This window comes from Nicotiana tomentosiformis, chromosome 1 (assembly GCF_000390325.3).
Source record: "Nicotiana tomentosiformis chromosome 1, ASM39032v3, whole genome shotgun sequence".
Classification (NCBI taxonomy): Eukaryota; Viridiplantae; Streptophyta; class Magnoliopsida; order Solanales; family Solanaceae; genus Nicotiana; species Nicotiana tomentosiformis.
The window spans coordinates 1,766,042-1,785,708 of NC_090812.1; the positions used below are offsets into that span (position 1 = coordinate 1,766,042).

At 37.0% G+C, this 19,667-nt stretch overlaps 2 protein-coding genes across 3 annotated transcripts; one reads left to right on the plus strand and one right to left on the minus strand.

Moving 5' to 3' along the window:
• Window positions 1-614: 614 nt before the first annotated feature.
• LOC104114608 (clustered mitochondria protein) lies at window positions 615-18,772 on the plus strand. 2 transcript variants are annotated; one of them, XM_009625089.3, is made up of 29 exons: window positions 615-769; window positions 2,778-3,012; window positions 4,069-4,130; window positions 4,653-4,842; window positions 4,937-5,074; window positions 5,194-5,350; window positions 5,445-5,638; window positions 5,778-5,879; window positions 7,121-7,256; window positions 7,423-7,551; window positions 8,715-9,105; window positions 10,010-10,114; window positions 11,136-11,254; window positions 11,648-11,756; window positions 11,941-12,081; window positions 12,937-13,059; window positions 13,150-13,320; window positions 13,462-13,548; window positions 14,030-14,164; window positions 14,704-14,850; window positions 14,933-15,001; window positions 15,904-16,062; window positions 16,227-16,283; window positions 16,363-16,403; window positions 16,526-16,645; window positions 16,782-17,091; window positions 17,185-17,292; window positions 17,384-17,455; window positions 17,856-18,772. In XM_009625089.3, the coding sequence occupies exons 2-29, from the start codon at window positions 2,787-2,789 to the stop codon at window positions 18,312-18,314; spliced, it is 4,257 nt and encodes a 1,418-aa protein (XP_009623384.1). In that variant the 5' UTR covers window positions 615-769; window positions 2,778-2,786; the 3' UTR covers window positions 18,315-18,772. The 2 variants fall into 2 exon arrangements, with proteins under 2 accessions (XP_009623384.1, XP_009623385.1); XM_009625090.4 differs by having other exon boundaries at window positions 2,778-3,003.
• Window positions 10,036-10,730, minus strand: LOC104114606 (uncharacterized protein At2g23090-like). The gene has a single exon (XM_009625088.4). It carries the CDS (start codon window positions 10,650-10,652, stop codon window positions 10,419-10,421), a length of 234 nt encoding a protein of 77 aa, XP_009623383.1. The 5' UTR covers window positions 10,653-10,730; the 3' UTR covers window positions 10,036-10,418.
• Window positions 18,773-19,667: the final 895 nt, after the last annotated feature.

The following is a 19,667-nucleotide window of genomic DNA, read 5'->3' on the forward strand; positions in this document are numbered from 1 at the left end:
CACCACATAAATTGTACATAAAATAAAGAAAAAACTCTATATGTAAAATGAATCTAGGGTTTTGATCGTCTAGAAGAGTTAATCTAAAATACTAAATCTTGATCTGCGATCTCAAAAGTAAAAAAATTGTAGAAATGTGACATATTTTGGGGTTGTCTTTAATTATTGATCCACGCTTGCCCATGAGCAGAACTTCAAAGTCAAAAGTTAAAAGTATTACGCATGGGACAAGCGAGGAGCAATATTTATTAAAGTTAAAGTTTTTCCCATGAGTAAAGCGGAGAAAACACTCAAAACCACCCACTTTGAAGTCTATTTGTGTACTTCACCCCTCAAAAGTTGCTATTTTGCCGATTTCCCCCCAAAAAGATGTTGAGATCTTCACACAAATAGCCAGTCGAATTTATAGTTTATTTTTTTAGTTAATATACATAAAAAATATAGTATACGATTATACACATACAATACATAGATTAATATATATTATATATTCACTAACTATTTTAAATTTAAACGCTTGAGTAGACAGTTACTTAAGTTAATTCTTTAAAGATGTTCTAGGTCCAATAACTGAAGCCCAATTTAAATTAGATTCGATGAAGAAGAATCAGAAGAAAAGCCCAACGTGTACTACAGAGTCGCAATAATAACAAAAGCCGCGCCGTCTCTCAGCCTTTCTCTCCCTCTAATTGCTAAAACCTCTGTCTACCCACCCACCTGCCAACAATCGGCCATCGGTCTCTTGCAATTGCTAGTGCTTCCCTTTTAGGTAATATACATGGTCAATCCTTTAGTTTCCTTCTGTAAGTGTTGTTTGACTGACTTTTTTCCCCACTTTCCTTAATGTTTGCTTTTGGTCACTCGTATTTTTCTTTTGTACTATGGTGATTGTTTGTGTTTAAATGATTAAAAGCTAAAATATTGATGTGGATAATAAGCTTACTTCGGTTCTTTTTATTTGTTAAATGCTTGTAGGCTGAAAAAATCATTTGGATTTGCACCTTTTTTGATGTTTGTTTTTGGACTTCACTATCTGGGTTGAGTTACTTTCCAAGTTTATCTTTTTGAGTATTTACTCAATTAGCGTGGAGATTAAGGGTGTTTTTGGTATGAAGTAAAATATTTTTCAATTTGGTTTAAATATTTTGTAAAACATTTTCCGAACTCATTTTCCTCAAAATGTTTTCCATGTTTTCCTTATCAAGAGAATCTTAAACATTTTCCAAAACTCCTTCTCAATCTTACTCACCACCCTATTCCCCACCCTCATCAACCCACCCCACACCCAGGGGCGGACCCACATGCTTCGCTGAGAAATTACACTGTGTATATTGGTAAATTATATTTGAAACAGCAAAAATATGTATAGAAATAAAAATTTGAACCCACTTGAAATGTTGAGGTGGTAAAGAGTGTTCAAAATGTAAGGAAGGTGTTGTGTTCGAATCCCTCTTGTGGGGCTTGTAAACTTTGTTTTGTAATCTCTAGCGTGCCATAGTTATGCGCTTAGTCCCTTATGAATTTATTATTCTTACTTTTATATTTTTTTTATTTCACATTATTTTTTTATTGAAATCAATAAAAATTATTCTACAGTTTTACCTACTTCAAAAATTAACCTATCTACAAAGTGAATTTTGGTTGTTTCTTTCTTAAATTTTGATAAAACATGAAAGTACATTTGTTTAAATCATTTAAGAACAAAAAAAGTGTTCAAACCCTAGTTGTCTTACCCGACACTACTTATATGAATAGCCACTCATCTTTTACTTAACCCGCTTGTATAAAATCCTGGGTCCGCCACTACCCACACCCACCCATCTAAGCCCCCACCCCATGCCTGCCCACTCCACCCCTCCTCGGAAAAAGTCTTTTGTTTTTTCAAATTTGATTTTTTTTTCAGTCACCACTCACCCTACTACTCCCCCGATTTTTTTTTTTTTCGTTTTTCTGCACCACCCACCCCCACCCTGCCAAACCCCACGCTCCACTGCCCCACCCACCCCAACCCTGCTCATACTCCCGCTGCCCCACCCCTTACCCCCGCACATTTTTTTTTTTACTTTTTGTTTTGTAATTTCAAATTTCTGTTTTTTCTTTTTTCTGCACCCCACCCCCGAAAAAAATTATTTTTTTAAAATATATTTTCAGTTTTAGTTTTTTCATCTTTCGGTTTACATGTTCGAAATTTTACAAGTTCCAAAGTTATGAGTTCGGAGGTTTATGTGTTTGGAAGTTTGCGCGTACCAAATACCGGAAAAAGAATAGGATTACTACTTGTTTTCCAAGAAAATATTTTCCACGGAAAACATTTTCCGTTATACCAAACACACCCTAATTGTTTATTTCTTTGTCTTGAGTTGGTATTATGCAGATTGAGTCACTTTCACATGTTGCTCTTTTTGACCATTTATCAAACGAGTATCCCTGGAAGATTGGAGATTATGTGATTCTTTTGCTGTTTTCTTGATTTTTTATTTGTATATTGATTTTGAGTTTCTTGCCCTTCATGAGCCGAGGGTCTATTGGAAACAACCTCTCTACCTGCATTAGGTAGGGGTAAGGTCTGCGTACAGACTACCCTCTCCCCAGACCCCACCTGTTGGGATCATACTGGGTTTGTTGTTGTTGTTATTTTGAGTTTGTAGTTTTTCATTTTCAAAGTGAAACAGAAAAAAAGTTTCAAGTTTCTTACTTCTTTTTCCTTTATTTGATTCTTCGCTTAGACTAATGATAATTGTTTAGTATGTCACACTGGGTCTTCTTGTATGTTTCAGGGGATAGAAATGGCCGGGAAATCAAACAAAGGGAAGAATAGGAAGGCAGTTCAAAATCCGACCACTGCCAGTTCGTCAGAGCAAGCAGCACCATCTGATGCTCCGGTGAATGATACTGCAACACATGCAGAGGCTAATGGAACAACAGCGGTGACTCCACCAACTGATACAAAGATGGAGGCAACTGAGTCTGGAAATGGGACTTCTGGACACGAGGCAAAGCAAGGTGAACGTGGTAACATAAAATTTTAATTTTAATATGTAAAGACGGTTGCTGGTTTTACAAATTTGTATCTGGAGGTGGGAGAGAGGCAGATATATGATGCAGTATATTTGAAGGATCATGAAAATACACAAATAATTGCAACTTGTAATGTTGCTACATTGTACATATTCTCAAGCACTCACTTTATGCTGGCAATTAATTAACTTATCCTTTACCGATCAAAAAGTATGGAACTGTTTCTGCTATAGAATGAATCAATGTCCACATTGTCGATTCAGCTTTTATTCATGCGGTTGGAAATTCCCGGTGGTATGCAAAAAGGCAGGCAGTCATCTATACTTATCAGAACCTCTTGGATGCACCAAAAGTTTATTAGAAGAAAAAACGCCCTCATCTGTTGTTTTTGTTTTCAATTTATCCAAAATAGGAGGAAGAGAAAAACAAAGAAGAAAAGAATTGTTTTTTCAGTCTTGGAGATAAAAGCTGTTAATAGATGTGTCATGAGATCTATTACGTAATATGTGAATGCAATCTGTTCGCTATGTTCTTTAATTATATTACTCCTGGAAACCTTCTCATGATTCCTTTAAAGCTGATAAAGCATATGGTGAACAGTAACTCTTATCTCCACACCTATGTCAGTTAGATGATCCTTCAAAGGAAAAGATTTTATGAGAGTGGCTAGTGCATAGGATACTTGATGTGCCTACTTCTGGTATGCTCCATGAAACGTGCGTTGTTTTATTCTGGATCTCTGCCATATGTGTCATTTTGAATATAAAACAATGTACAGTGCTAGCGTCATTAGAATTCTTTTTCCCATGTTTATTATTCTTGTCAAACTGTCTATCTTTTCTGCTTATGTAATCGCTGGTCATGTAAAAACCACATACATCATCAAACTCATACTTAATACGTCTAGGTTCTCTTCCAGTTACACTTTTTCATATTACTTGAAGATAACTATTTTACATTCTTGTATGACTTTTATTTAATAGTTTAAACTTCTTTCTAGTTCTACATATTGGAGGAAATGAAGAGCGATTCTGCTTTAATTTATTGCAGGTGACATCCATCTTTATCCTGTTACTGTCAAAACCCAAGGAGGGGATAAGCTAGAGCTACAAGTACGATGCATTACTAATTTTCTTGGATTTTTATTTCTTATTGATGGCTGTGTCGCAAAACTTGTTACTTTCTTTATCATTCTCCTTTGAAAGATGGCTTCATTCTCCAGATTAAGAGAGTGGCTAGAATTCTCTCATGGCATAGATAAGAAGTCTTGTTCGTATGTTCCATTGTGCAATTATATTTTGTATCTGGATTGTCATAATCATGAAAAGCCGCTCTTTCTCTTTGTTTCTTGATGTTCTTAGCTACTTGCCATTTGTAATCCTGCCTTTATGTGTAGGTGTTTATGTTTAGGCGTTTAGGTCTATGTTGCGTGGACTCTCCAAAATGCTGCCGCACCCGCACCCATGTCGGATCCTCCAAAAATGCACCACTTTTGGAGGATCCGACATGCATCCCGTGACATTTCCAGAGAGTCCAAGCAACATAGGTTTAGGTCCACCTTATATTTAAATATTTGTGGTGCTAGTGAGTTAGTTTGTCTAATATTTGATGTTCTGATGGGTACGTGTTTGCAGTTGAGTCCTGGGGATTCTGTTATGGATGTGCGGCAGTTTCTTCTTGATGCTCCAGAGACATGCTTCGTTACGTGCTATGATCTATTGCTGCATGTAAAGGATGGTTCTGTTCATCATCTGGAAGATTATAATGAAATCTCCGAAGTTGCTGATATCACCACAGGAGACTGCTTCCTGGAGATGGTGCCAGGTGTGGCTTATTTACTTGGTCTGCTAGTTATTATATTTAACTGTTATCAATGAGCTTATACTTGTTTCCTCTAACTTAAACCTGATTGTTGCAGCATTGTACGATGATCGATCCATAAGAGCTCATGTTCACCGTACTCGAGAATTGCTCTCTCTTTCCACATTGCATTCCTCACTATCAACATCACTTGCACTGCAGCATGAAATGGGAAGTAACAACACGAAATCTGGAGGTTTGCTATTCAGCTGTTGTTCTTTTTCCTTCTATTTTATATTCATTTTGTTTACTAATTTGATGGCCATTTATCAATTGGATAGGCATGACAAAGATTTCTGGCTTTTTATGTTTTAGAGCCTATGAAAGCCGATGTACCTGAACTTGAAAACTTGGGTTTTGTGGAGGATGTTTCTGGTTCAGTCTCTAGCTTGTTGGCAGCACCTTCAAAGGAAACTAAATGTGTTGAGAGCATTGTGTTCTCTTCGTTTAATCCTCCTCCTAGCTACAGAAGGTTTATAATTATTTATCTTATGATGATCATCAAATTTATTTTTCGTCAGGGAGGTTCATTGTGACATGCTGACTTTGGTTTCTCCTGCATACAGGCTTTCTGGAGACTTGATTTATTTGGATGTAGTAACACTAGAAGGAAATAAGTATTGCGTTACTGGAACAACCAAAACATTTTATGTTAATTCCAGCACAGCGAATGTTCTTGATCCAAGGTCTAATAAAACTGGTTCAGAAGCAACTACTCTTATTGGGCTCTTTCAAAAGATTAGCTCCAGATTTAAGAAAGGTAGTAACATGGTACAAAGTACGCCCCCCCCCCCAAAAAAAAAAATACTAGATGGCATTTCATTTTGAGTCCAAATATATAAATGATTTTATCTTGCATTGAAGTTTTTATTTTATTTATAATGAATCTTGCATTGAAGCTTTTCGTGAAATATTGGAGCGGAAGGCTTCTGCACATCCTTTTGAGAATGTTCAATCTATGCTACCACCAAATTCGTGGCTTGGGTCATATCCTATCCCTGGTAAGTTGTTTTTGATGCATTCTTAACCTCTGGTTATCTTTATTTCTTGTTGGTGTATGTTGTATACACATACAGATGAGGTAGGTGGATGCTGGGTCACATAGATGCCAAAAATGAGGCATACTTAGTGGTGTTAGGAATCCTAGAAAGTCTGTTGCAATCTGTAATAATACTTGATTAGTGAACCATATAGTTGAAAAGTGCGAGGTACGATGACTTGCAAGGTCTTTGTCTGTTGGACCTGATGTAGAATTTGTCTGACAGGTGGTTAACCATGTTTTAATTGCATTCCTTATGTGTGAAGTTATGTCCGCTGCACGTTGAACATGTCCCTTTATTTCAAATTTGAACACTTCAAAAGATCAGTTTTATTCCCAGGGCATTTTGAAATATATTCAAAAAACATATGAAATATTAGATTAGATTAATGATGAGGTGTCAAAACTATCACGTTTGATTTGATATAGTAAATGCTGAACATCAATCTAAAATCCAACTTAATAATACCCTCAAGGATTAAAAACCTTGTGTGAAGGAATATTAAAGTCGTTGACCAAACATCCGGTTTAAGGACACATGGACAGTGAATCAACAGAATCGAGTTTGCAATCCTTCATTGTGGTTTCTAATCTTGGGATATTGCATGTTGATTTCCAGTGTTTATAATGTTGTGCAGGCATGGATGGCCATGTGTCCTTTCTGCTCCTGTTGTAGAGTAGAATAATTCCAGGGACTTCCATGTAGTCAAATTTATGTTCACGTCTCATATCTTAAAGATGTGTCACTTTTCATTCTTACAACTTCTTCCGTCCCTTTTTATATGAAAACTCTTCCCTTGGGATGTCCCAAAATGTTTGACGGTATTCCAGAAACATGATTTCACAAATTTCAAAAAAAAAAATGATTTAATTATTCAAAATTTAAACTTGATATGATGCGTTCTCTGCTGAACTAACTTAGTAAGTGTTACTTTAATCTTTTTCATCATCACTAATATATTACATAATGTATCCACAATAACTAATATAATGCATAAGTCAGAGTAGCATTTGTATAAGATGCGCGGAGGGATTATTATTCCTCAGTTCCTTTATGACAATGAGGGACTTGTATGTGGAGACAATTTTAAGTTAATAACTAATAACTTAAAAACTGTTACTTTTCATTCTCTTACAATTATCTTTCTTTTAATTATTATTGGTGTCACTAGTTTTAGTTCTTTTTGGATTCTCTGGTGTCAGATCACAAACGTGATGCAGCACGGGCAGAGAATGCACTTACACTTTCTTTTGGAAGTGAGCTGATTGGCATGCAAAGGGATTGGAATGAAGAGTTACAATCTTGTCGGGAATTCCCCCATACAAACCCCCAGGAAAGGTGCATCTCGACGGATCTAACTTCTAAGTCAAATTGTGCATTCTAGAGTGAATTAATTAATTCTGTTATAGATTCTACTTGTGTATGCAATACTATGCCTACGTCTGTCTGTGAAGGTAGAGTTTCCTCTGTTCATGTGTAGTCATCTAACTCCTTTTTATCACAGGATACTGCGAGATAGGGCCCTGTACAAAGTCAGTTCGGACTTTGTAGATGCTGCAATTAGTGGTGCTATTGGAGTTATCAACAGGTGTATTCCCCCAATTAATCCAACTGATCCAGAGTGCTTTCATATGTAAGTATTGAGCTGGAGATGAGCACAAATAATTTCCTTGTAACTATATGGTTTCACTTAAAAATAACTTAATACTTTTGGATATGGTATAGTTTGACCTCCATAATTGAAAATATAGTGCAAGAAAGTGGAAAACTAGGTAACAAACAGAAAGTGGGGTTTTGCTTGGGGGAGGGGCGGTGAAGGTGAACATATCAATTAGGTATCAACTGATATCCCGTAAGGGTGTCAAATGTCAGGTCGAAACGGGATGAGTAGAAGAAGTGTGTTAAAGAACAGATCACAAACAAACTGCCAACTCAAGTCCTTCAGCTAAATAGCCTGGGTAAAATATGTTCATTATAGTTCTTGCATTGCAATAGTCATTATTATGTCTTTTCCAGTTATTCACCGAGTTTCGAACCGTGCACCACTGGCCATCGGGGAATTCTCGGTTATAGAACAAGTCATTACTATGTCTTTTACAAGTTCACTCGGAGCATTAAATTTGTTGTATAGCTCCTCGAAATTGATCTTCATTGGAAGTAGAAAAGAAAACAAAGGGGAGCAAGCTAGGTAATAGGAACCAGTGGAGGCAGTTGGAATGCATACACGCAAGTAAAAGAAAAACAGTATTTTAGTGCCATCAGGCAGCAGTGGTTGCCTTAATCCCATTCTGCAAGTGCACCTTTTTTTTTTTCTGGTTCCCTTAGTACATAAATTGCATCATTATTCCCATCATTCCCACCAATGAATTTGGGCTACTACTTGTACCCCAAACTGGCCCAATATTTTGTACGGTCTGTTTTGACCTGTCATTTAACATATTAATCACCCTATACACTGAAGTATGGGCGGTTGGATGGGTTAACAGCTTAAGTTGAAACCAGTCGTTTAACATGCTCTTATCCCATTAGCCCTTCCACCAGGTGGAAAGAAGGTCAGAAGGACATTGGGAGTTAATGGTGGTGAGAAGGCAGGTACAGGGTGGGGAGAAAGTAGAGAGATCGTCATTGCTGTCCTTCTCTATTGCTTGTCTGAGCTGACTATGTGCCTGATCCATCATTTCCGTGCTGCATTTTTGTTCACATTATGCTTGTTGGCCAAATGTTGTTTAGATTGCTAGAAAGATTCTCCTTAGTTGTTCATTGTCACTTTTGCCTGATACTTTTGTATGAATCTAGGTACGTTCACAATAATATATTCTTCAGCTTTGCTGTTGATGCGGATCTTGAGCAACTGTCCCGAAAGCAGGGAGCTGATTCTAAAGTTGAGGGCACAGGCTTATTACGTAGTTTGTCGGAAAAGACCTCCAACAATTTGTCACAGGGAGCCTCTGAAGTCTCTAATGGAGATGAGCATGGCGGCCCAGTTGTAGAAGCTGTAAACATCAACTTGGATTGTCCTCCTGGAGTGCCTGGTGAAACTCAGTTGGCAGAAAGTGAGCAAGCCACTTATGCAAGTGCGAATAATGACTTGAAAGGCACAAAATCATATCAGGAAGCTGATGTCCCTGGATTATACAACCTTGCTATGGCGATAATTGATTATAGAGGTCATAGAGTGGTGGCACAGGTGTTTATTGAACTTGTATTACCTATATAGTCGTATGCTGTAGTTTAATGCTTTAGATAAGTTCAGACATTAAGTGTTAATTACCATGGGTTTTCAACTGGAAACCATCTTTCATGAATTTTGTAATTTCATGCATCTGACTTTGAAGTTGGACCTGCAATATAAGTAAGTGGCTTCACTTACTCGACATTTGTCCTGGATTGAACCCCTCCGTACCATTTTATGTGGAGTCGATTGACCGGGTCAGGAATTTAAGAAATTTAAGAATTCTTTTAACATGTAAGCCAAAGATATGTGAAGTACCGAAAGTATCCTTTTAGATGGGTTTTGGTGAGAGTTCCACATGTCATGCATTTTTTCTCTCCTTATAAAAGGATGAACTTTTATTCAAGTAAATCCCAACAAGTCATGTCATTAAGGGTAAAATGGAGATACAAAGATTAAATAGTTTCCAAAACGAGAAAGGTACCGTTCTTGTGGGGATAGACTAAAGAGAAAAGTGTGTCACATCAAACGGGACAGAGGGAGTATAACGTAATTACATCATAGAATTTAATCAGCTGGAGATTTGGAAGTGAATCGTACTTATTTAATTTCGATATAGACAGGGTTCCGAGGCATAATTTTCTTGCATCTCTTATAAATAACTGTGCTAGTATGGGTCTCTTTGGATAGGTACTCTTCTTGATGGCCATGTTTGATTTAATCTTGTAATTCCTTTCAGATGCATGGCTTACCCTTGTGCATTATTCTGCCAATTTATCTGAAGATTTTAACTTTTTTCTGTTTTTCTCGGTAGAGTGTTTACCCTTGTGCATTATTCTGCAAGATGCATGGCTTACCCTTGTGCATTATTCTGCCAATTTATCGGAAGATTTTAACTTTTTTCTGTTTTTCTTGGTAGAGTGTTTTACCTGGTATCCTTCAAGGTGACAAATCAGATTCCCTCTTATACGGGTCTGTTGATAATGGCAAGAAAATCTGCTGGAGTGACGAGTTCCATTCCAAGGTACCAGTGGACCTTAATTTTTTGTTCACCTTCTTTTTTTCCTTGTATGGCTTGCACAACAATTTTAGGATGTTTGTGGAAAGTATAAGGTTTATTAGGATTACTTGCTGGGTTTGTCATGATTCTTTAACTATCATACTTTTTTTTTTTCAAAGACAAACCACTAACACAACTTGAGAGTCTCGCAAACGAGCACACACATACAAGCAGTTCACAACTTGATTGGGCTGACTGTTGCAGCTAGTGACGGGCAGATAATACCGACTTTTTTTTTGCAAGGATGTTTGACACCTAATTAAACAGCTCACTTTTTGAGATGAGGAAAACAGGCATAAAGATCAGATTTTGGATGTTTAGCTTCAGCATGTTCCTTGCACTTCACCTCTGATGTCGTGCACATAAATGTCTGCATACTCACCTTGCACTGGATACTCATTGCTTTTTTGTTCGTGTCGTGCTGACTTCCTTTGGAAGCTTTCGACTTCTCGAGATTTTTCTCGCGAGCCATCTTGGCTTTCTGACTGTTGCCTCCACCCATGATTTTTCTTGATCAGAGGTCGGAAAAAGAAAACCCTAGAAGAGCCCTTTTTGTTTCAGCGCTAAAACGTGGCGGGGAATGGCATGCTTTGGTTCTATATATTGTGATAATGAATTGATTTGAAGCATCTGGGCTTCTTTGGTGTGCTCAACTGGACATGCTTGTTATGGAGTGATACATGTCTTGCTGGATTCCTCTTTTCCTTTCTGTGCCTTTGGTTATTATGAGGGATCATTTTAGTTCCCTTATTTTTTTGGGGGGGGGGGGGTGCCTTATTTCCTGGTAGTATTTTTAGATGGTAAAGAAAGATGTTTGTTGTGGGATCATAGGGGTATGATATTTCAATGTGAACTGTAATTCTTGTAATGACGGCTGATGTTATTTTTTTCCTCTCCTTTTTATCATTCTTGACTTGTTTGTTAATCATTTGAAGTTTATATCTGGTTCTGTTCGTAAATTTCACCCAGCTTTATTTGTTCTTAGGTGCTAGAAGCTGCAAAACGTCTGCACTTGAAGGAACACACTGTCCTTGATGGATCTGGAAATGAATTCAAATTAGCTGCACCAGTGGAATGCAAGGGCATTGTTGGTAGTGATGACAGGTGATTACTTTTTGAGGATTCACTGCTCCTTCGCGCACGGGGAGGGGGGGGGCTGTCTTATGATGAAAGCCAATTTTGGTTCATTGGTGATAAGAATCTATTTCACCACAGGATGTCATTGGTGGTAATAATCTATTTCACCACAGGATGCATATGATTGAAGTCCTGTGAAATATACACATAACAGACCCCTCCAAGCTTAATAATGTCATATTTTTGTAGATATATAACTTGGAGATGGGAAAACGTGGAAACTTTTAAATAGATACTGCTCTTTCATTAGTTGCAGTTAGCATATGCGTCTGTATATGTGAATGTCATTGACTTAACCAACTTAAGTGGGCAATTTGTCATCTTAATAAGATTAATTCTTTAGTCTTATGTGGTTTTCAGGCATTATCTGTTGGACTTGATGAGAGTCACTCCTCGTGATGCAAATTATAGTGGTTCAGGTTCCAGATTTTGTATTTTGCGACCTGAATTGATAACTGCGTTTTGCCAAGTGAGTCCTGCTTGTGCTATGACTTGCTCTCCTATTTTCATTTGTGTTCAATTCTTATATTTATTTTGGTTTTTATATTTGTTCCGGATCTGCAAACCTTATTTTTTGGGTTCGGGTTGCTTTTGTACTTGGATCTGATTTCTGATTCTTCGCTCTCAAAAAATTATCTTGGTTCTTTCCCAAGGCTGAAGTTGCTGAGAGGTCAAAATCGAAGTGCGAGTCAGAGGGGGAGGTACCAGTGGCCTCTGATTCTTCAACGGTAAATAACACTGAAGAATTACAAACAACCGATGGCGTTGCCCCAGCTGAAGTCGACAGTAATAAGGTAGCAATCTCCTGCTTAAATGAAGTCTGTCCTCCTACTGCAAACTTTTTTTTTGTCTAGCTTATAATGAGATGGAATGTGTTGTTGAAAGTCAATTCCTTGTGGTAACAATTACCGCAGTTGCGCACTACTGTTGGATATAAGTATGCTTGTTTACTTGCGACCAATTTTGTGTTGGATAATATAGTTTCATAGTATTTCTTTAACAATACACACTTCTTGAAAGATATTTCTTTTATAATATGATTCGCGAGATTTTAAAGTTCTATTTTATGTTCTCACCTTGGTTGTTAATGATGTCTTCCTTTTTATAATTGCTTTCAACTCTCCCTGATTTTAGATTCACGTTTAGATGAATGCATGTCCCAAGTTATGTGAGCATTATCACTCTGCAGTATCTTATGTTGCCTTTTCTCTTCCCTATCTCTTCTCCTCTTTACTTTGATTTGTCATTTTCAGTCTACGTGTCTGTACAAAAAAAGTATACGTGTCTGTTACTTTCAAAAGTGCTCTAGTTGGTTCATCTTCTTGTACCTTGTTAGTTTTTTTCTGAAATTATAATATAAATTTCATGTACACTGATGATTCAAAGCATTAAATGGTGATGGATTCTTTATATTCAATCCGTGATAATTGTGATATTAGTATCATGCTCGGGCGTTGATATATTTTGTGAACTTCGGAGGATATCAATCTGGAGATTCTATGAGTTCTTTTTAAAGGAAAAAACCTACAAATATGATTTTTTCTCTCAAGAGGGAATCAATGAAAACACTTTTGTACGAAGAAGTAATTTACCTCTTTGCTCTTGCTATTCAGTTATATAAGATATAACCTCTTTTTTCTCTTATTTAGGGAGAAAAAAGTGTGAAGGATGCTGGTAACAACTGCTGTTCTCACTCGGGAAGAACGGATACTGAGGATATACTTTTCAATCCTAACGTCTTTACAGATTTTAAGTTGGCAGGGAGTGAAGAGGTTATTTTTTTTTGCCTGTGAGTATTGTTCCTTGCTTGGTTTTTAGAAGGTGTTTTGTATTTATATGGTCCATTCTCCCAACTTCACCAGGAGATAGTTGCTGACCAAGAACTTGTGAAGAAAGTGAGTTTGTATCTGAAAGACACTGTGCTTCCGAAGTTTATTCAAGATCTCTGCACACTTGAAGTTTCACCCATGGATGGGCAAACTTTAACTGAGGCACTCCATGCGCATGGAATTAATTTGCGCTATCTGGGAAAAGTAATGATCTCCTGACAAGCTCCGTTAATTCTCATATTGCTTAGATTTTCCACTAAATATAAGAAAAATTTGTAGCATGAGCGGAACTCTAACTTCAGTTAAAGTAGTAAGCTTGGCTTTGTCTTCTCCCTTTTTTTCCAGGTGGCTGAGGGGACCAGGAACTTGCCTCATTTATGGGATCTTTGTTCCAATGAGATTGTTGTCAGATGTGCGAAGCACATACTCAAGGTGATTGATTTTGATTAAAAAAAATGTTTTTCATTGCCAGTTGAAAGGCTGCAATAAGATTGAACTATAAACCTACTAAATCTTATGCTTTGACAACTATGGTCCCACTTGAGAACATGCTCCACCTTTTGAGATTGAACAAATTTTTTGTGGTTTTCTGAGGTTCAGTTTTTTTTGTTTCTCCTGTCATGTCTCAACATTTTTGCTTAGCATTATAAGTGGAGAAGTGAAGGGGATGTTTCTTTTTACCTGCCTTTATTTCTTTATTACTGGGCAAAAGCTTTTTAATCTACAGAGGTGGACTCGTTTTACTTAGGCTCTGGTGGTTCAAAATAGTCATTTGTGCTTATCCACTTGGTGGTTAAGATGAAACACCACTAATCACTCTGATTATCTTGATACATGGAAGAAGTTGAAATTCTATTTTATAGGTTTCTGGAGTTTGTAATTTCTTTACCATTTGATCTAATGAGACATGCAGGATGTGCTGAGGGATGCTGAGGACCATGATCTTGCAAACACAATCTCACATTTTTGCAACTGTTTGATTGGAAATATTCAAAGTGTATCTAATAAAGGTGGCGCCAACAGTGCACTTTCTAAAAACCAAAAGAAGGTACAGAGAAAGAGAGATGATTGTCATTACTCCCTATGGCTATTTATTGCTACTTCCTATAGTAAGATATCATGTGGAAGTTCTATTGAATTGAGTGTACCATCTACTAAACCTTTTAAAGAGGGGATAGTTTTATTTATTTATTTTAGGTTTACAACATGGACCCTCAAGTGCTGATTTGATTCTTTTGCTTGAGCCAAACATATGGAAATATTTTGTTGATACAGTGAACTTCTCTAATACCATGTTGAATTATGTGGTACCGCCTCATCTAAAAGTTTGAGCTATTAAAGTGGGATTTCTTTTTTTTTTTTAAACAAGTCCATGCTTTGCCATTGTTATTTACTTGTATGCTAATATTTGGAGGAGCAATATGGAAATTACTAGTTTAATTGTCTAAAAACTCTGTTGCCTATATAGAGCAAGCATTTTCCAGAATCAATTAAGCTTGCTGTGCTGATATATTCTATTATTGTTTCTCAAATGAGTATATGGTAAATGGTTTTAGTAAATTTACCTCTATGAAACACATTGCGTAGGACCACATCAGCAACCAGCAAAAGTCGTCCAAACAAGGAAAGCGAAAAAATGTAGGATCTGCCAAGAAGAAGCTGTCCTACTATTTGAATATTACCTCTGATAGTTTGTGGTCTGATATCCAGGAATTTGCGAAGCTAAAGTATCAGGTATCATTTTCTTTCAAGAACTTTCTTCAGTTGTTCTCCCAGATGTTTCAAGTTATTAGTCATGGTTTTTTCTTCTCTTTAGTTCGAGTTGCCTGAGGATGCAAAAATGCTCGTAAAGAAAATTCCAGTTGTACGCAATCTTTGTCAGAAGGTATGTTTCATCAAGTAATCCACTATGAGGAATTCTTACTTTTAATTGAGATTATATATTTGTTACAGTAGCTAATTTTTTCCTGCTTCCCGATATTATCTTATATTGGTCAAGCATTATCATCATTTCAAAGTGGCTATGTCCATGTCATCGTTCATATATTGAGTTCTCTGGGATGCATTCTACTTTCTTGGCATGAAAACTTGGTTGTATTTAGTGATCTTGTGACGTTTTCTTGACTGTGCATAGAGGTAGTCCCTTCGGAGTCTGTCACCATTTTCTTGCTTTAGAGAGGGCCTACATTTTTTGTATACTGTTTTGTGACATCAGTTGTCTTGGTGGTGCAAGCGAAGTTGTGGAGAAAAAGTAGTCTGTTCTTTTGAGTGTTTGACTTCTCAAGACCATGGAGTTCAAGCAGGGAAAATTTCCTTCCAGATTATGCTAATCTTGATATGGGTGGTGAGGCACAGTGATAAATTCGTGCTGTTATATGATGCAGCAGTTACATTGTTATATGTCCATTGATTTAGAAAATTTTATTGGAATATAAATCATTAGATGGAGATTGGCACTCTATCTTGGTGGTAGAGATGACTGGAGATTGTTAACTAGTTCTTGATGGGATATTGTGGTTGATGAAGATTGTTTCCCGGAACTAGTTTTCCTCTTAGTAGTCGAGCTAAGATTAGTCAAGCATCTTTTCCTCTTATTTTATATAGCTATAAGTAATATGGTGCCTAATTTTAGGTGTAAGGAGATGAACCCACTCACTTTGATAATGAGTCTTCCCCTTGAAATCCCTTTATTGTGCTTTTTCTTGTGCAGCAGACTATTGCCCCATGTTATGCATGTAATTCTACCTTAATATGTTTAAGTAGCTCGTAGAACTTTGCTCTTAACAGGTAGGTGTGACCGTTGCAGCTCGTAAATATGACCTTGTCTCTGCTGCACCTTTTCAAGCATCAGATATTATGAATCTCCAACCAGTGGTGAAGCATTCTATCCCAGTTAGTTCAGAAGCTAAGGACCTTGTAGAAACAGGGAAGGCTCAATTAGCTGAGGTATTAACTGTTACAATTGGTGACGAAAATGGAACATGTTCATGTTAGTCATGGTCTAATGGATATTTTGTTAGGCTAGCTGTCAATCCTTTTTTCCTTTTTTTTTTAATTTGGAGTTTACGTAGGTCGTATTTGAGACAAAACAATGACTTCATGCATTTCAGGGTTTGCTTAGTGATGCCTACACTTTATTTTCTGAAGCATTCACAATACTTCAGCAGGTATAATACTGTTTTTTTTATCTGCGATCTGCTTTTGATGTCTATATCAGTTAGTTAATATCAATGTTTAAAAATGCAGGTGACGGGTCCTATGCACCGTGAGGTTGCCAATTGTTGTCGGTAAACATCTGTTGCTCTATCAGTTCATCTTTCTATGAGAGAAAATGCTTGTGCAATGCAATCTTTGGTCATTCTATTTTCTCTCTTTGTTCTTTTCTTTTAATAATTTTTTTCTCTTCCAGCTACCTTGCTATGGTTCTGTATCATGCTGGAGATATGGCTGGCGCTATAATGCAACAGCACAAGGAACTTATCATAAATGAAAGATGCCTTGGACTGGACCACCCTGACACTGCGCACAGGCACTTTTCTTCGTCTTTGAACTCTGTTTTTCCTTGCATTTGCTAGACATTGCCTGTTGTTTTACTGGTGTTGAAGGTGAAGATGAAAACCTGTATTTCGTGATCATTATATGATTAATAACGTGTTTGACTGCAGTTATGGAAACATGGCCCTTTTCTACCATGGTCTTAACCAAACAGAACTTGCATTGAGGCACATGTCACGGGCCTTGCTTCTGCTTGGCTTGTCATCAGGTCCTGATCATCCGGATGTTGCTGCAACATTTATAAATGTTGCGATGATGTACCAAGATATAGGAAAGATGGATACAGCACTTCGTTATCTCCAAGAAGCATTGAAAAAGAATGAACGGTTGCTCGGGGAGGAACATATTCAGACTGCTGTTTGTTATCATGCTCTGGCAATTGCATTCAATTGTATGGGTGCTTTCAAGCTCTCACACCAGGCATGTGGTTGAACTGTATAGTTTACTGCGTTAGCAAAAAGGGTATCAGCATGGTTACTTTTTAAACCGTTTTTAATTAATTTTTATCAACAGCATGAAAAGAAAACTTATGACATACTAGCCAAACAGCTCGGAGAGGAGGATTCAAGGACACGTGATTCTCAGAACTGGATGAAAACTTTTAAGATGCGTGAGATACAGGTACAAGTTACTCAGACCTGATCACTTCTAACTCCTTGTGACACACTTATGATTCCCTTATGTGCTTTTGCAATATGGAAATCCTTAACAGATGAATGCGCAAAAGCAGAAAGGTCAATCTCTGAATGTGGCTTCTGCACAGAAGGCTTATGATATTTTGAAGGTACATTTTTTCTAACAGTCTTGTACCTTTTTGTGATCCTTCGAGGGTTCCATTAAATCTCTGACATATTTGCTTACCTTAAAATTTCACCTTGTTTGTGGTTACGTGGCTGTAGTGCAAGCTTGGCCTTGGTGATCAAGACTTGCTTTTCTAATTTGCATTCCCTCTTCATATCTCTCTCGTGATAGTGCATGTTTAATCCTCTTTAGGACCCTTAGATCAACAATTACTATGGCATATATAGGATCTTGGCTTTTCCTTTTCCCTTTTGATGGCCAATATTGGAGAGAATTTATTAGTGGATTTTCATTCTAGGACATGATTGTGGTCGCCTTGGAATTAGTTTATAAGTATGTCAACTAGAAAGAGGATGTTCACTGTTTTGAGTTGAATGTTGCAGGCTCATCCTAGCCTGCTACACGCATTTCAAGCTGCTGCTGGAGGTGCTGGTGTTGGTGGCATGAACCAATCATTAAGTTCTGCAGTACTTGGTGATGGGCTTCCTCGAGGAAGAGGAGTTGATGAAAGAGCTGCACGAGCTGCTGCTGAAGTAAGGAAAAAAGCTGTAGCAAGGGGTCTTCTGGTACGTCCAAGTGGTGTTCCTGCAGCGACTTTACCCCCTCTTACCCAGCTACTCAATGTAATAAACTCTGGCGCCGCGCCGGATGCTGCAAATGCTAATGAAACTAATGAAGAAAAGGAAGAAGTGAATGGCCATTCTTCTGATGGACCTGGAGTAGATGCCCAAGCAGACCATTCCAAAACACCAGGACAAGATCAAACTCCTGTTGGTTTAGGAACAGGTTTGGTGGGGTTGGATGCCAAGAAACAAAAATCAAAAGGGAAATCTGCATCTTGAAACATAGAATGCTGAATTTACTAACAAACATGACAATGGCCAGTTCGAGCATTATTATGGATTTTAACCAGCGGCCAGCTCATGCTGCAGGTACTCATCGTGTGGGCAATTGCTTATACTTGTATTCTATTCTTGCAATAATACTCTCATGGAGATTTAAGTATTCGAGATGCAGTTCCTCTCATCTTGATTATTGCTACTGAGATTACGTAACTTGTAGGCCTAGTTTGAGAAAATAGGTTTAGTAGGCGCATTATTTTGGTGTTCGTTCTAAATAAAGTTATGTAGGGAGGTTGATTATCTGTTTTGTGCATTGATGTCATCCTGAAAATTTTGACATCAATCCCTTATGTATACCCATTTCGTTGCCGTTGAATATGTAATGATCTGGTGAGTGAAAGTGCTCTTTCGTGGACAACCTTTTTATTTCTGGTTAAAAGTTATCGTTCTATTTGTCACTTTTTTTTCTTTGGGATTTTTTTAATTTAAAAATTTTGAGGTGGCTTTAAAAGACTGAAGTCAATGTTGTTGATTAATGAGTTTTTTACCTCCTAGAAATTCCATTTTCATTGAGTGCATACACTGATTTAAGAAATGAAATTCTCCTTTACCCTCTGTTCAGGTTGACCCTTTCTCTGTGCAATATCCATGTCAAAAAGATATACTACTGTAGATCAAGTAAAAGTTATTCTTTCCTCTCTCTGTTCTACTGTAATTGATTTTTTTTTGGTTGTTTTCACATATATTAAAGAATTCACATTTTAATAGTAATTAACAATAAAATTTACCATACTAACCTTAATTTGTTTTTTGGAAATACAACAAGTACTTCTAGGCTCTTTACTTAAAGGGCAATTTTGGATAAAATAAGTTATTTCTTTTTTGATATTTGGAAAAATTAAATATTGTGGACTACAAAAAAGGGTTAGAAAATTAATTAAAGTGAGCCGGATGGAGTACTAAATAAGGATAGGAGTTCGTTTGAAATGGTAAATTCCTACTTCCATGAGAGTTTCAGATATAGTTTCACTTGTAATTTTAATTATCTGTTTTATAAAATTTAGGTCTAGCAATGTTGCAATTAAAAAAAATGGAAGTTACATAAATTTTGCTACACCTATATACTTCAGCAAGAGAAATACTCCTGGTTATCTTGATACATTATGCATCATCCTTCAAATTTTTTAGCTCGTAAGCTTTATATTTGAAAGAATTTTATTTCTGTATTTTGAGACTGCGATCTCCTTTTTATTTAAATTTAGATGGTTTCAAATCCATATTACATTAAAAGCGTGAACCCTAAAACTTAGGACCCGTTTTGTCATAGATTTTGCCAAAATAAATTTTGGTTTT

What these genes read in the sequence shown, in the direction of transcription:
- LOC104114606 (XM_009625088.4), bottom strand. Translation starts at nt 10,652, where the DNA reads ATGGGTGGAGGCAACAGTCAGAAAGCCAAGATGGCTCGCGAGAAAAAT.
- LOC104114608 (XM_009625089.3), top strand. Translation starts at nt 2,787, where the DNA reads ATGGCCGGGAAATCAAACAAAGGGAAGAATAGGAAGGCAGTTCAAAAT. An exon ending in TAGCTCCAGATTTAAGAAAG is followed by an intron (nt 5,639 to 5,777) that starts GTAGTAACATGG and finishes CTTGCATTGAAG; the next exon opens with CTTTTCGTGAAATATTGGAG. An exon ending in GAGGTTGCCAATTGTTGTCG is followed by an intron (nt 16,404 to 16,525) that starts GTAAACATCTGT and finishes TTTCTCTTCCAG; the next exon opens with CTACCTTGCTATGGTTCTGT.